The 16,869-nt window shown below is 37.6% G+C and overlaps 1 protein-coding gene across 3 annotated transcripts in view; it reads right to left on the bottom strand.

Annotated features, from left to right (window-relative positions):
• Positions 1 to 15,843, bottom strand: part of pi4kaa (phosphatidylinositol 4-kinase, catalytic, alpha a) — a 32,143-nt gene extending 16,300 nt beyond the window's left edge. For all 3 annotated transcript variants that reach the window (XR_011977610.1, XM_072658073.1, XM_072658074.1), the window contains exons 1-28: positions 15,677 to 15,843; positions 14,898 to 15,014; positions 14,552 to 14,645; positions 14,374 to 14,462; positions 14,172 to 14,244; positions 13,429 to 13,691; positions 12,746 to 12,812; positions 11,661 to 11,812; positions 11,466 to 11,531; positions 11,274 to 11,370; positions 10,678 to 10,869; positions 10,448 to 10,548; positions 8,656 to 8,785; positions 8,372 to 8,501; positions 7,563 to 7,658; positions 7,191 to 7,374; positions 6,234 to 6,334; positions 5,124 to 5,292; positions 4,268 to 4,318; positions 4,075 to 4,183; positions 3,801 to 3,937; positions 2,560 to 2,693; positions 2,346 to 2,428; positions 2,151 to 2,221; positions 1,939 to 2,063; positions 1,142 to 1,223; positions 930 to 1,013; positions 83 to 172 (exon numbers count right to left, since the gene is read on the bottom strand). Coding sequence is in view for 2 of the 3 variants with exons in the window: in XM_072658073.1 (XP_072514174.1) it covers positions 83 to 172; positions 930 to 1,013; positions 1,142 to 1,223; positions 1,939 to 2,063; positions 2,151 to 2,221; positions 2,346 to 2,428; positions 2,560 to 2,693; positions 3,801 to 3,937; positions 4,075 to 4,183; positions 4,268 to 4,318; positions 5,124 to 5,292; positions 6,234 to 6,334; positions 7,191 to 7,374; positions 7,563 to 7,658; positions 8,372 to 8,501; positions 8,656 to 8,785; positions 10,448 to 10,548; positions 10,678 to 10,869; positions 11,274 to 11,370; positions 11,466 to 11,531; positions 11,661 to 11,812; positions 12,746 to 12,812; positions 13,429 to 13,691; positions 14,172 to 14,244; positions 14,374 to 14,462; positions 14,552 to 14,645; positions 14,898 to 15,014; positions 15,677 to 15,772 (3,183 nt within the window). In the remaining variant the exon portion in view is untranslated. The remainder of the gene's footprint in view (positions 1 to 82; positions 173 to 929; positions 1,014 to 1,141; positions 1,224 to 1,938; positions 2,064 to 2,150; positions 2,222 to 2,345; positions 2,429 to 2,559; positions 2,694 to 3,800; positions 3,938 to 4,074; positions 4,184 to 4,267; positions 4,319 to 5,123; positions 5,293 to 6,233; positions 6,335 to 7,190; positions 7,375 to 7,562; positions 7,659 to 8,371; positions 8,502 to 8,655; positions 8,786 to 10,447; positions 10,549 to 10,677; positions 10,870 to 11,273; positions 11,371 to 11,465; positions 11,532 to 11,660; positions 11,813 to 12,745; positions 12,813 to 13,428; positions 13,692 to 14,171; positions 14,245 to 14,373; positions 14,463 to 14,551; positions 14,646 to 14,897; positions 15,015 to 15,676) is intronic.
• Positions 15,844 to 16,869: the final 1,026 nt, after the last annotated feature.

Here is a 16,869-nt window from a genome sequence, read left to right as displayed (position 1 = left end):
CAGTCTACACACAGCACATGGTATTGGAATTTATCATAAAATATTTTCATCACATTAAACAGAACGAAAACAGAAGACTCACCTGTAAATGAGATTTGGTGACAGAAGGTGCCCACTTCATTGCCTCTTTAAGGATCTCTCCACAACGAGCAGCAAAGTCCTTTACAATGCTCTACATCAGCACAAACATTAGCACAATTAGTATTCCAAACAGCTGGGAAGACAGCGAACGCAACTAACATGTTGGCATGCCATCTTAAATAGTCTCTTTTAAAAGGGACAGCATTTAAATACAAATACAACTATGAGCTGTTGTTATTTATTTATTTATTTGGTTATTTCTTTTTTGTTATTTTGTTATATGTTATTGGTATTATGATCAAATACATTAAACATTTTCCACCCAAATAAGTATAGACTAATTTAAAGCCATCAACAACAATTTGTCACATTGTCAAATTAAACCTGTACAGTAACAAGAAGCTGCTTGAAGGTCTGTCTATTAAGACATTGCCAGATTTTTTTCATTTTCCACGCTTTGACACTGGCATTTGAATCTAGCAGTTATCTTTATATGTGTTTTTAAAAAATCTTACATTTCCTAATGAACTGACCGACACCAAAGCTCCAAAATGACTTGTACTTTGACTTCTCCTGTAAAGTTGCAGATGTGTAGCACTCCTATATATTCCAATTTAGGATTATCGGTCTTAGACCCCCCCCCCCTTTATTCAACATAATAAAGATAATTGAACTAGTGTCTTAACTTGGCACTAGCCATTTTGCTCATGCATGTTTTTAGACAACAAATATTGTTGCACATATTGCTCATTATGAAGAAGTTTTTCAAAAAACATCATACTAGTACACTTTTATCACCCAGCCTTAATTTAAAACTCTAAGCAAGTGCAACTCCTGACACAGCTTACCTCTCTGGCTTCATAAGTGTCAGGAACAGTGACACGATAAGGAGTATCTGGGATGTCGTAATATGGCTGATCTTTGTGGATGTCCTAAGAAGGATAGAAGCTAACTGTTAATAAGGATGTATTGGTGATGTATTGGCAATTGGTAATGAATGTTGTATGTTTATAAGGAGATAATGTTGTATTTTAAAAAATTATTTAGTACGCAAACATACAGCGCTAAGCGACAGGGAGAGAGTCTGTAAAATATCCAGCATTGTCTTCAAAACACGGCCGCTCCATAGCAGGTGAGGAAAGCTAGAAAAAAAACACACAAGTGTCACATCCATTTTTGTATCATCACATTGATAGTTATCAATATCATACTGAATTGTCACGCAGGGTATTATATAGTTGTACTATGACTAGCATGTTAGCTTGTGAGTACTCAGTTTGGGATACAGTAATATATTTTGATTTAAATACTGTACTTTTATAGAGTTAAATGCTCTAATAAGATGAAAATGGTTCCTTTTTAGTCACTCTATTTTTGCTGTATCTAAAAACATGTCAGTTCAAGACCAATCAAATTGTATTGAAATCTGAATTGTGTGAATCATTACAATTCTTTTTAGGATATGTGGTGCCCAAAGATTACATTTGCTACATTTACATTTGCTTCCTTGGATATTTTTAGGGTAAGGTAAATGTTTTGCCAAACTATCTCTTAAACAACAACTTGACTTCAGATCCTGAAACAGGACTCACAAGCTTAAACCTAACACTTACAAATACTTAAAAACTTCAGTCAATGTGCTCTTGTTCTTTCTATTCAAAACAGTTATCTAAAGCACAGTTTAACCAGTTTTAACGGCTCTGAAATAGTGTCTTTATGTAAACATCTTATGATTTTAAACCCCTTTAAAGGCTGATTTTTTGAGACTTACCCTATTACCACAGTCTAGTCACAGACAGCAATTTTCAAAAGACACATATACATGTATATATTTATTTTTTAAATCTGTGGTCTTACGTTTCAGCCAGGCCTGACAGGTATTTGTCGGCCACCCGTCGGATCCTTTTGTGGATGTGATTGAAGTTCACCAAAAGAAACTGAGCATGCCGCTCCAGTTCTTCTTCATGGACCTTTGTTTTGGGCTGGGACAGAGAATAAAACAATGAGAGCTCAGTGGTGGTGCTACTTACATCTTCCAATCAATTCCAAGTCCACGATTGTGGGACTACCTTATCTGCCATCATCTGAAGAAAGACGTCAAAGACCTTGTCACCAACTGCAATCACACACTGCAACATCCCTGAAGAGGTAAGGAGAAAATTTGGTAAAAACATAATTGATGGGCTAAATGCTAAGCGTCATTAATTCTGATATGAAGCCAAAATTTCCTACATAAGTTACAACCATTTAAGCTACTAACGCACCTGACTTGTCTTTCTGGATGGCTCTGTCTTCAAAATAACGGAACATCACCTGGAAACGATCTGAATCCAGAGAGCGCAGCATTCTGGAAAAGATAAATTAAACATTTATGAGACAAGCCATGGATAAAAGCTGGTTGTACACAGTATAATTATCTAATTTGCCTATTGCTAGTTGGTTGCACAACATATATAAAACAGAAAGGTACTAAAATACCTCATATATTCTAGCCGGTAGACTGACAGCAGGTAGGTAGACATAGCAAAGTCCAGCTTATTAATGAGGGCCGCTACTTCAGGCGGGGGATCCAGCAAGTTAATGATTGTGCTTCTCAAATCATTCAACTCAGCCTGCAAACAAAGTCATTGATATCATTGGTATCACTGGCATGGTAGCCAAACACTTAATGAAAATAAATGTATTTAAAAATAAAAATACATAATAAATATTAATTTGAGGAAGCAACATCCCATTGACCAATTGTCACTGGTACGCCTAAACTTTTAACATTTGTAAATGTTCTACTTTGTTACATATGTCCAAAAGCAGCTCAAACAAGGCTTCAGAAACCAGAGTTAAAGACTTTTCTTCACTGTGAGAAGAATTCTTCTGCCATCAGCTGTGGAAGCCTACTAGTGTCTTTATAGGCACTAAGCTGATCTCTTTATAAATGCTCTAAACAGCTGACTGTGGTAAGCTAATGGTTGGCTATGTCTCTTACTGGGGTAGCAGTGGCTCAGCAGTTAGAGCACTAGGCTGTTGATGACAGGGTTGTGAGTTCGATAGCAGGGCTTGGCAAGCTGCCACTGTTAGACCCTTTACCTTTTCTGGTCCCTGGCTGCCCATCGCTCCGGGCATGTATGTTCACGGTCACGGTGTGTGTTTAATCACAAGTGTGTACGTGTGTGTTCACTGCATGGATGGGTTAACAGTGGAGGACAAATTTCATCGGTGTCCAACACAAATGATGAATATGGGTGTCTTGTCTTAATTCTTGCTTTTCTGACACAACTCAGGTCCTCACAAAAGCCCAGTGTAAAGACTAAATGCTAAAAACTCCCTGCACTAACAAAGCCAATTAAAAACAACTGAGAAGCTACAAACACTCAAAAATCCCTATGTTTAGAATCAGAATTAGAAATACTTTATTGATCCCAGGAGGGAAATTGCAGTTGTTACAGCTGCAACCGTTCATGTAAGTTCTAAGCATAGTGCCCTGGAGGACCAATGTATAAAAGGGGCCATAATGTCTACATGGAAACACTAAAATGTATAAATTTAAATGTATAAAAAAAGTATAAAATAACCCTTTATACAAATATGGGAATGTGCACATGAACCACATGTAAATGGTTAAAACTATGGAGTACAAAAAAAAAAAAAAAAGTGTCCCTTTGTCTCACTATTTAAAAAATTTGATTATAAGTAATTGGAGCTAATATTACAGTGAATAATACCGGAGTGACTGTGTCATTTTTCAGAGCAGAGTTATATTGCAGTTCTGAGCGCAGGGGTTCTCCACTGGGGAATGTGAGCAGAGGGGATTTTGTGGCGATTTCACACACACCCTCATACCACTCCTCTGGCCAAAGACCTGGAAGAAAAAGCAAAGTCAGTGTACTTGTAGAGTCCCTAAACAGCTATCATCAACACTGATACTGATATACAGCATGTGACCACAAGGGTACTCTAATAAACCGTATACAGTACTGTGTTTCAATTACAGCTCACCTGAGCCCTCCACAGCAAAGCCCATAACAACAGAATAGAGCCAGAAGTCTCTGAAGAGTTTCTGCAGCCTGGGTTTAGCCTCCTTTATCGGCGGCAAACGTCTGGTCAGCTGGAGGATAAATTTTATAAGGTGAAGCACTCATATAGCAAAGAATAGGTTTCCTTACGTAAAAAGAGGAAAAAAAATATTTACCACAGCAATGACGGGAATCAGCACTCCTAAGTTACCAGCACTGCTGGATGCCTGAAAGAAACAAAAAAATTATTCTATGGATGACGCAAAATCTATAAATATTTGAATAGTCACTAAAGACTAAAAAAAATCGGAATAGGATACAGTATGTTCTCATGTTGAAAAATGCCATGTCTACACTGTAAACTCCAGCAGAAGGCAGGGTACTCATTATGCTATCCTATAAATCCTATAAATGGATTTTGAAATTTAAAAACCTAACCTCTGCACTGTTACAGCTCAGATTCTTTATCACTGGTTTCTGCATATTAAAACTTCACTGCCACTGCCAGATTCATTAAGTGTACCAAATACTCTTATGCGGACACCTCTGCACTTATCTCATATGGATTAATGCAATGGCTATTACCACAAGCATAAGCCTCTTTCTTACTGAAAAGCCTGATAAGAACCATTTGCAGAACCGTGGTAACACCTCCATTAGGGAACAACAGGAATATCTGGTCTATTTAACATCATCCAAAACACAGCATTCTGAGGTTCATGCTGACAGTTCTAGCAGTAAAACAACTAACCCTCTCACAAACCATCCTGACCTGTAAGGTCAGTTTCAGCGGCTATACAAAACAAAAAAAGTACCCAGTTGTCTGAAGATTATAAACAAACTACCACTGAGCTTCTTCAAGTTATGTTATGTCTTTCTCCCCTGGTCTCTTTTTCGCTCCTTCGTACTATATCTCATAACAAAAAAAAAGAAGTATGACATTCGTTTTAAACCGTAATTCAGGATGGCATTCCCTAGCACATGCACACTGTATATTATGGTGTACACATAAGGGCTAAAAATCTTAGATACCTTAAGAGCAGGGCCCTTCTCGCTGGCTCTCTCGCTTGCTCGCTTGCCCTCAAGACCCAGTTGCACAAACAGCTCCAGGAGGTTCACCAGCAATTCGTCCACCATGTGCTCGGCCTGCAGGTTGGCCGCAATGTTGGCAAGAGCGTTGATCACTGCCAGGGAACAGTGTCTACCCCAGGCACAACAACAAAAACGCAGTCAGCCACAACTATATGACAATATATTCATATTTTGTTTTTAATTTTATAAAGTCTTTGAATAATAATTAATAACTAATACATGGTTTCTTCTTAACACAGTGAAATTAGCTCTTTCTTTTATATCTCTAGTATCCTCTTTAGTTTCCTTTCCTGGAACCTGTACTTCATCGTTTTCTCCTGTCGCCTCTCATGTTGTTTATTCTTACCTCTATACTAACTCGGAATTCTACTGTGTACTTTGTAGTTGGTCTCTTGGGTATTTAACAGCTGGATGGTTTTATGAGTGGACTTCACCTTTCCTGTCTTGCTTGACAGGTATTGTTCTGTATGTTTTGTCCAAAGAAAATAATTCCAAAAGAACCACAAATATACATTCCCCTATGCCAAGGCTTAAGTTTACTTTCTTTTTCTTTTTTTTTTTTTTTTGCACTGACGCTAACATAAATAGCAAGTAATGGAAGCTTGTGCCCTACAGTTTAGCATCACTTAAAACCATAGGCTTAATCATGGCTGGCAGTTGCTTCTAATAGCATCACATTGTTGAGTACTCTGAATGGGACTTGCTTATGTGGTCTTGGATACTGTATGAGGCATGTTCTATTTATAATCTCTATAACTTGTTAGCAATATTAGCCTTGCAGCTCCAGTGTGTTGTCTGCAAAACTAAAAAAGAAAATGTTTTTGCTGATTGACTAAATTTGGCAGACCGGTAGAAACTGTAGAAACTGATTTTTATTTAGTCAAACTATCACTTTAAGATGTCACGTTTCCTAGGTGCGAATTACTTGCATTCATGCACTATTAGCCAAGCTGAAACTTAAGTTTAAGAAGTCTGTAATATGTTAAGGCATTTGGTTAAATGGATACATGATGCTGAAATGACAGAAAGGAACATATGAAGTTAAGGTACCTGTATCCATGGTCTTTGTAGTCTTTGGTGGAATACACCATTGAGCTGGCTTTTACACTTATTTGCTGAAACAAGTTCCAGACTTCCTGGTATATATATTGCTGAAAGAGAGTCAAGAATAAATCAACAGTTCTAATGTTGTCATTAGTAGGTATAAAAGTGTATTACTCTAGATATATAACAAAAATTTAGATACTTGTTTAAAACCTAATATTACCATAAACAGTATGTACAATCAGGTAAATTTTACCCCAATTATTGAAGAAAGCTGACTCTGCTGTCTGGTAAAAAACAGCAATTATACTTCTTGTTGATCTTTAAGACAAGTTAATTCTAGAGAAAGTGCCATGACAGCCAAGTCTATGGATTTTATGTACACTATGTATGTTCACCAAGTTAACTAATGTCCAAGGTCTATGTTCCTTCACTATTTCATGGCAAATAAAGGAGATAAAAGGTCTGGAGGTCAGAAGTGTTGAACTCCACTATACAAAGAGGACAAGGTCAGGATGCTCATTCACTGTTCTTTGAAAATCAACCATTTTAAAAAAGATATAGAAATACAGGCCCCTGTTGTGCTGGGAAAGCTTCTACTAGATTTTGGAGCTTTGCTGTGAGGATTTGATTGCATTCAGAGACAAGAGTTTTGGATGACCACCCACCCTAAATCATCCCAAACTTACTGGATGCAGCACCATCATTCCAAAGAAAACAGCTTATCTGCTACATCAAGTCCTATTCTAATGGCAATGTGTTTCTCTACAGGGACTAGATAAGCAGTAAGTGTGTGCATTTGCACATTTGTGTCAGCAATGGGTACTTAACTTAAAGTAGCTGACTGTATACATTAGAATGGGTCTTCACATTTGTACACATGCAGTGTATGTCCCATAATGTGCAAGAAAAAAAAAGAACAACTGAAAAATAATTTGTTGGTTTGTGTCCGAGTAGACATACATTCCCAGTGATGACCATGCAGCCCAGCTGGTCGATGATTAGCACGTCGAGCTGTGAGGGTGGCTGGCAGAACTTCTGCTGAAGGATTTGCAGGATGGGTTCCATCACGCGTGGTGTGTCCCTCAGAGCTACTGCAATGTGCCCCAAAGCCCGGATAGTGTGGTCCGGAATGAGGTGGGCGTCCCTGGAGAAATGCAGGGCAACAGCCAGTGACATTTCTATCAACTCAATGCCGCTTAGTCAATGACATGGCTTACATGACAAATTTTACTTGAGTGGATTTGGAGTACAGGAAAGGAAAATAGATTGGAAGCTTATTAGCCTTCAAAGGACAGATCTAATAGTGTGCTTAGTCCCCACACAATAACATACTTGTCATTTTCCTGGGAGATATAGAGGCGGTTGGAGAGGCTGGCAAGAAATGCCTCCACAATGACCGCGTCCATGGTCAGCCCAGCTTTCAAGCACCTGAAAGAACGTTTGACACGTTTGAGGCTGACTAAAGGAACACTAAAAGAGAGAGTAAACAAGCTGGAAGATTGCTGTAATGTTTATAGCAGTTAATCTTCAACGCTGAATATAACAATGAAGGTTAATATAATAATATAATAATGAATATAATAATAGAGCTTAAGTTTACATTTTTACAGAAATACCACTAAGGCTTCGATCAATGTTTTGAAATATTTAAAAACCAACTTCACCAGAATTCAGTGCTTCTATGATGTGTTTTCAGTCTAAATTCATTTTGGGAGTGATTATTTTGTTTATTAATGATCACTGCTCTCACTAGGTGTCTCAGTAAAGAATGGGGGGGCATACAATAGCAGCTGCTGCTGCAAAATACACAGTATAGAAAAGCCATCCAGTTTCAGGAGTCTGCTGAATCCAACATCACTTACTAACTGAATTGTTTAACATGATATAAGGCATTACAGCGATTTTTACACTGTCCTGTCCGTTAAAGGCATCTGTGTGAAAGGGGCGGCAATTGTAATGAAAAAAGTCTGCGAGCACAATTCTAAGTAATTATATGTTTAAAAACATACGTTTGTTAACTTATTTAAGATTGATGACTCTTCAACTTCGCAGAAGCTGTCTGACTGATGGTGGCAGCCATGTTGTATTTAAGCCTGCTTAAACTCAATGTAGATCAGGTCAACTGATCACAATTTGCTCACCTACAGATGTTGTCTATGGATATATCTCGAAGCTGTTCATACATCGAGGGCTGGCTTTTCTTACTGGAGTGGGCACTGAAGGTGGACTGGGAATGCTCATTGGTTACATGGATCTTGATCTCTCCAGTCCCTTTGCAGAAGAAAGATGAGTAGTTCATATCTGGCAACTCAATGGAGGTCTGATTTAATAAACAACTGACAAAATTTCTCCTGTCTAAAACTTGTATGAGATGTTAATGATAGTAGTTCCAATACATTTTATTACATTTGATAGCGTGGCTTACCAGTGGTATACTGACTGTGGTACTTGTAGAGCTTAACCAGAACAGGTGATGGCACCACCAGGAAGTCTCTTAGTGACATGGTGACAGAGTGAGCCACCACTGGAAAACGCTCACACAGACGACCCAGACCCTACAACCATAACAAATTATTTTTTTCTATTGACACATCCAGTATATCAATAAAAACAGTGATTATTACACAAGTACTGAGCAAAAGTATTAAACATCTGAGAGTATGGTGTGTATGATGTGATATTTATTGGGATGCAATTATTAGAAGAAATACAAATAAATAATAGTTCAATTTTTTTCAAGTTACAATTCAATGGCTAGTTTATCTTTCATTACAGTAAATCAAATGAGTTGCTGGTGGAACTGAACAAATCAATTCAGTGTCACAGAGATGTTGTGTCCTCCTGTGTTCTCCTAACCAACATATCAATAACTTTACTGACATCAAAAAAATTCTTGTTACTTTTGACATATCTATTCTAATTACTATTTATTCTATAAATAGTATTCTGTCATATTTTTATAAGCAAAACACATTTTTACAGAGATTTAAAATTAGTTCAGATGACTTGAACAGTACTGTACATATATAAAGACAATTACTTAAAATCAGTACTCATTTTCCTTCCTCATTTAGTTAGAATTGCAGTCCTCTCCACCACTTATGTGCTACTGAATACCAAAAGGGTAAAAGTCCACTGACACCTCATCTAAAGTGTATGAAGGCTGCCAATGCCTCCTTTCATACTACTGGTCATGCCCTGCTGAGCACATCACCCCAATTGTTCCATGGCAGGTGCTTAAACCTGACTTCCAGCTGTTGGGGATGCTTCAACAATAATGAACTGTGTTTTGAGTGTGTGTACCCTCAGGGAGTTGTGTGTATAATCATTCATTACTTTCTATGGAGCACAACAACCATTCCCTAATACATTATCTCCATGCTACACAGTCAAGAAGAATAGAATAGAATAAGTATTTAAATCTCCCATATTACTGCACTATGATTAGTTTCTGTTTCAGAAAGACTGTAAAATTTGTAAACTGCATTTTATAAATTATTAATCCTAATTATTACTAATTTCATTTCATTTAACCCTATTAATACTATTATATGAAAATAATATTAGTATTAAGGAAGTATTTAATATTTCTTGCCAGAAATATGTTTAAATATGTATATTTTCTGAAAAAAATAGCACTGAAACAGTGCTATATTTTAATATTTCATGATCACAGAATGTCAGAATCTTAAATACTCAGAGATCAGAGATTTATACCCCTACAGCCTTCAATTGTCTTAACGAGGATTGACTGCATTGATTTTTTCAACTGTTTGCATAATGAAACGGAAACCTACAGAGTCAGAATCATTCATGGGAGTGTTAATGGGACTGAAGCAATTACTAATTGTAGGGTAGGAACTCTTTAGGTATTAGGGAAAACAAATATAAGTATTTCAATGACTATTAACATCTTCTAAATTTATTTCATTCAGTTAAGAATAAGGGTTCAAGCTTAGTGTCATGTGGGGGGTTAAGTAAAAACTGGTCAGTTCCCTTCATATTTACCACTGTTTTACCCTTATCAACAACACATACAGAAACTCAGAAATACAGAACACTAATAAAACACATGCATAATATCTTATGTTTCTCAACAAAGCAGCACTTTACATACAAATGACTCTAAATTACTTTGTTTATATCCCAGTGATGTAAAGCAAGAACTAACTGTGATGTTAAACCAGTATTTCAACTTGAAATTGGCCCAAACTAACCTGCAGGCAACAGATGAGCAGAGGCATGTGCGCAATGATGACTTTACTTGATGTTTTGGACTGCAGCTTCTCCGACAGCTTGGTGCAAAGATTCTCAGCGCCTACAATTGAAATAGTCAATACCAAAATCAATGAAACCAATAATACACACACTATATTGCCAGCTAATAATCAATAGCTCTTCAGCAATTCAAAAGAATAGCAAACGTTCCTTCAACTGGACCTCTTACCCTGTTCCTCAGTGACTGCCCAGACCATGAGGTCCACACATGCAGCATTGGCCTGGCAGCGAAGTTTGAGGGGACTGAGTTCACTGTGCAGGTATTCTACATCATGCAGGATGCGTTGCAGCTCTGACTGGCTGCTGCTGAACTGCTCCAGAACAAAGTCATGCACCTCCTTCACAAAGGATGTCTGCAGATCTGTGCACAAACAAACATGAGATCAACACCAAAGGATAAAGCATTAAAGTGGCAATGCCATCTTTTTTATCAATTGTTTAAGCTTTGGTTAGTCCTTAAACAACAGCTAAGGGAGTTTACCCTTGTAACCACCACCAGCATTATTTCGTATTAAAGGAGGAAATCAACCAATCATGCTTTGATTTAGAATTTTTTTTCTTCCAAAAGTCCTGGCTGTGCTACTATTCATGACAGTGAATACAAAAAGTAGCATAACCAGGCTTAGGAGCTTTCTTTTCAACTATACTAGTTCTAAATAATGAAACATGAGTAAATTCTGTTTTGCCTTTATGTATATACACTATTCAGACAACAGTTATAAAGTGTTATAAAGGTGAAAAGCAATACTTCACTGGCCCACTTACCTTTCATATAATACAAGGTGTCCCTTAACATTTTAAATATGGCCACATACAGAGGGTCACTGAAGGTTTTGTAGTAGAGGTTAAGACCTGGATTGCTCTACAAAAGAAAGCGTGCATCACAGTGTAAACATAAATATTTACTAAAATTGCCTGGGTGGCAAACAATAACACTTTAAAAAGTAAACAGGTTACCTCCAAAACCTCAACCATTGCCTGATCCAATGTCTTTAAAAACGTTTCAGCAACAAACTGCTCAACCTGTCCGCAAGGGGAATGAGCAGTTTACATAACCATTTATAGGAAGTAAATCTTCTCTACTGTATTCATGAATATGTGTAGCATCCAAGAGTAATTTACTTAGAAAGCAGAATATGATGGAGCACTGACCATCTGGAGGAGCTGCCTCAGCATATCCAGAGGAACATCAAATTCCTTAGTGCTGCTGCCAGTAAAGAGAGGAGAGACGGAGAAGCTGGAGCTGATAGTGGAGAAGTAGTAGTCTGGGTCCACAGTGCTTCCATCAGGTAAGTATGATCCAGCTAAAACACATAAGCATGCACACATGAGACAAAGTGGCAGAAACAGAATACGTATATAATACAAAATGTTCACAATACACATTATTTTACAATACTTATTTTTCTGTGAACTATACACAAAATTGCCATTTACTAGGCCTGTGGACATGACCTTAATATATTGTCTGGACCTCAATATTGCCCATTGTGTTTACTTGCATGTTTGTTTACATAAGAAAGAAGGTCACCAATATTTTAGCCTGTTCTATTCTTTTGTCTGTCAAAGTTGGGCTTGAGTCTGTGAGCAGTAACACCATCTATCGTGTAGGAAAAGAGTACAGTGACCAATGACCAATAAATCAATAACAGCGCCTCCATAAACACAAATATGTTACTCAAGGTTAAAAGGTTAATAGGCGTCTTTCCCAAAAACAGTAAAATTCCATCCAGTAAGTTTGAAAGAGTAAATCCAAGTGGATTCCATTCCACCACTCTGGTGTGAGAATATTTTGGGTTTAGGCTACAGGAGTAAGGACAGTCCATTAACATAAATGAGCCAATATGCTGACTCTGTTTATTTTTTATATATAAAATTCCAATGTCTGAATATTGTTAATAGTTATCTTGACAGGTCTACTGGTTACATATGCCCACCTTGTTCTCACACTCACTGCCTGTTATCATGTCAGTGTTAATGCTGTGTTGAGATTGCCCTGCACCAAAAGAATTGTACTGAACTGTAGCAATGGTCTTATGACAGTCTCTTTCCACTGAGCAGTACAGCATCAGTAACATATGGGCTATAGTCAACAAATGCAAATCTATAAATATCTACAAAATGGTCAGTGAGTGCAGATTGTGCCTGGGTTCTGTGTTGTCCTCCAACTACAGAGAACATTGAAGGAGACTGTAATGCTAAGGGGATTTGATATTTATATGTGTAGCCGATGTTACCTTCAAAGTAATGAGCAGAAGGGTCAGCAGGAGAGCTTGGAGGCAGTCCTGCACGCTCAGGACTGGCCTAATATAAAACAAGGAAGAAATGACAGTCAATAAATCAGTCATGTTCAATTTCTGCAATGCTCCAATTTTAAAAAATAAAAAAGAATGGTTCTGAGTAGTGTTAAGAATTAGACATGTTAAATGTTTATTGCTTTTAAAAGATATATTCCAAAAAGCAATTATACAAAGGTGGTTATAAATATGTAAAATATTAAACATATCTTTAAAAAATGACACAAATTAATATTTTACCATTATCCACATTACTACTACTAGTGTGCAAAGTCACATGTGCAGGTCACTAATCATTCTAGATAGCAAATCAAATAGAAAATGACATGACTGGTTATGATCACCACCACTTCAAAGAAACCTTTTTAAGTTCTTGAAGTTTCCCTACAATGAACAATGGAACCATATACAGTTTATGTGCTTTCCTGCACTATATCAAATTCTATAATAAACAGCAGTAAACTGAGAAGCAAAAAAAAGTATAAGCAGCTATCAAAGGTCTGAATTTTGTACATTGGTCTATTTGTAAACCATTTTTTTCTACCCTGCAATTGCTTGAAGCTGCTGCTCTCATTCTCACTGAGCGCCCCTTGCTGGTAACTGAAAGTACTGTGGTCATATACCTGTTGCGATATGCTGGACACACTGCTGGTTTTACGTCGAAGTGTGTCACTCTGGCACACAGTCAGAAGCGAGCTGGGTAAGATGGAGCGAAAGTCATTGAAAGAGCGCCGTCGGGCCGCCTCTACCTCATCTGTGTTTGCCACAGGCTGAGGAATCGTCCGAGGAAAGAGCTTAGATAGCAATGGCTCCTCTGTGTTGCTGTATCGTCCGGATGCCCGCACCACACCAAGCAAGCAAGGTACAGTATATCGACACATGTATTCTGGGTTTAAAAAAAAAAAAAAAAACACAATAAAAATACATTTAAGTAACCTGAACATGACTATAATGCCTCAAATTCAAGATCACTTTAAAATACGATTTTGATGTTTGTTTAGTATGAGACATGTAAGGGCTATAGTTACACAATATATTAAAAACAGTAATCAACATACCATTTGGACATTTATTTTTAATACAACTGATAAAAAAAAAGAGGTGTTAACTAAGCAGTTACAAACCAAGCACTACCTTTCAAAAATATCTAGAATCTAACACATTTTTCAAAAAGATGTATTTAAAAACTGTGACAATGCATAAAAAGGCATACAAATAAGTGTGTCCATCTTTGCTGTATGAGCCACCAGAAGGTCAACTGAAAATGTATTAACGATTCAAATCATTGTCCATTTTAATCAAATGAATCAAATACTACTAATCGTAGTAGCCTTTAAGACATGAGTAATGTCTGAGAAATTCAAACCTTTGTCCTGGTCTTCTGGGTTCCGGCACATATCTAGGAGGACCTGCATGAGGTCCATCACAGCCTCCAGAATCTGCACAAGACAAAATCCAGTCCAAACCCAATACAGCCAAGCTATGTATAGTTATTGGGATACTTATTTCATTACTGTTTTATTATTAGTACCACTACTAATAAAAGCCTAACTGACAGGAGCACAAACCTGGATTCGCAAGGACTCATCTCTCTGGGCGACATCGGAGAGCACAGTAACCAAGCAAAAGCAGAAGTTCTCGGCAACAGGAAGGGTTTCTGTGAGAATCAAATACAAATAGAGATGAATGTTGAATGCTGAACTTAAATAAAAACAGACAAATCGTTGAACATTTTTAGTTGTCTACCTCTACCCTTCCTCTCTGAGCTCTCTTCAATCCATTGGACCCTCGGCAGCCCCTTCAGCAAACCCAAAAGATAAGTGACAATTGCATCTTTGTGCTGTAGAGGGAAAAAAAGGGGAAGAACAGTTTAATCAGGGTTTTTTTAATTAATTTAATTAAACAAATTCATCCGATTTGTGCCCATAGTGTTACTGTTACTTGGTTTAACCTTATAAACGTCTAGATTATACCAACATTTACAACTGTATTGTTTACAGTAGACACTACTCAACCTTATAGTGAGGCTGCAGTTCAAATTCAACACCCACAACTTATCCAGCATTCATGCCATTTCGATGTTACTGTGTACCTGCAGGTCAGATTCCACTAAGAAGATGCCCAGCGCTATTACAGCATCTCTTCTCCTCTCGTCCAGCTGGAAGACACCACGGCAGTCCACTGGACACATGCATTGCAATTTCTGGACCTAAATCGAAATTTTAAGTAAGTTTTCAGTCAACCACAACAGCCCAAATGTTTTCCTTCAAAACATCTTCGTTTCCAGTTGTATGAGATTTTTAAGATAATAGATAATTAGTTTGATAGCTAGCTAGCACTACAACTCTCCAAATATTAGCTTCAGGTAACAGCCTTTCTCCGCCTGAAATGGAGAAAAGTAAAAAGCCACACAATACACATCAGTACATAAAACACTGAAATGGGACTAAACAGTATCAAATAGTCACAGCCTTGTTGACATCCTTAAAACGAACCTTTGCGTCTCTGGATGAATGGAGAAAACAAACCTAACAACACCTTTTTAATAAAATGACACATGCATCATAGGAAGTCAGCTGAGCCGCCCAGTCAGTTAATATCTGGATTTGTCACCTCTGGTTGCTGGACGTAAACATTAACCTAGCTAGCTAACCAGTAAAGCCATCAAAGTAAACGGTTTTGAATGAGTTGGCGTAATTTCCATTTAGTAATAATATCTGCTTTATTTAAACAGCTAGGCAAAGATATTACTAAATCAATTGGCTGTTTCCTAGCCAAGCTATCATGCTAGCACTACAGGGATTAGCTAGGATAGGAAATAGCGTTAGCCTGTTAGCCTATGTGACGCCTAGGAAACGTCAGTTAACTTACCTTGTCAATTGGCGCTGGGCGATGAGCAGCTAGTGATCGGGCCAGTGACAGTACTGTGTTAAAATAAAACCCCCTCGATCCCCCTTTTGCCGACATTGTTGGTGTAAAAAAGGAAGGAAATTTAACGCTCTGACATTTTACGGCCAGTAAGGACAAACACAAGCGACCAGTACGGAAAGCGAAGAAGACCACGACGTAAGGTCTAATGGAAAAAGCGCTTTGGAACTTTTCAGTAAACTGACTGAACTGAGTAAACAGGAGTGTGGACAGTTCTTCAATTTGATAATATTCCTATTCAGACACACCTTATTTAGCTTATCAGGCGTTTGTCTGATACCTAGCAAACACACAACATTGCCTTTTGTCTTGTAACTAGAGTGTCAACATTTTTGGAGGAATTTCATTTTAACATTTCAACGTTGTGGAACATATAGAGAGCACCCAGAACATCAAAACAACACATAGGGGAGAGTGGGGTAAAATGAGCCAGTGGGTAAATTCACCCCCGTATCTTGTAAATCATGCACTTTTATTGTCATTAGATCGTACATTTTGGAACAGACCGTCGTTTCTGAAAGACTATAAAAGGAAGAAGCATGTGGGAGGGTTGGTAAGCACCAATTAACTGTTTTTGGCACGTGAAAGTAAAATGCCAGCATACCCGACAAAATTGCAGCTACATCAAAGCAAATTTATCCAGGTGTACAAATATTTATTATGCATGTTGGTGGTTTCCAACATATAAAACCATGCAAATTATTTAGCTAAATATTAGCCTGAATTGGTAAGCTAGCTAGTTTTTTCCAAAATGGTGACTATTGGGCAAAGTAAGTCAAATACCGTGGGGTAATATAGGCCAGCAGTTCAACTTACCCCATAAGGCACAGCAGTTAGGGTACATCTCTGACATACAAACTGGTATTTCAGTGTAATATATTTACTATATGTTTATTTTATTTTATTGAGTTTAGTTGATAGGGACAGCATAGCTACAAGTCCTCCAAATACATCAAAAAAGCTATAATGCAAAGAAACTACAAAAAGAAGAGAGAGTGGGGCTCAATACCTCTTGAGGAGATGGAGAAAGCAGCTATTAATGTGATTAGTGGAAATACATCAAATCTGTGGCAAGGAACAAAAAAATTGTCAGGGCAATCTTTCACAGCTACATAAAAAGGGTAGGTAAAGATAGT

This window comes from Salminus brasiliensis, chromosome 16 (assembly GCF_030463535.1).
Source record: "Salminus brasiliensis chromosome 16, fSalBra1.hap2, whole genome shotgun sequence".
NCBI classification, from domain to species: domain Eukaryota; kingdom Metazoa; phylum Chordata; class Actinopteri; order Characiformes; family Bryconidae; genus Salminus; species Salminus brasiliensis.
The sequence above is the reverse complement of the archived record's forward strand: the minus strand, read 5'-3'. Positions and strand labels throughout refer to the sequence as shown.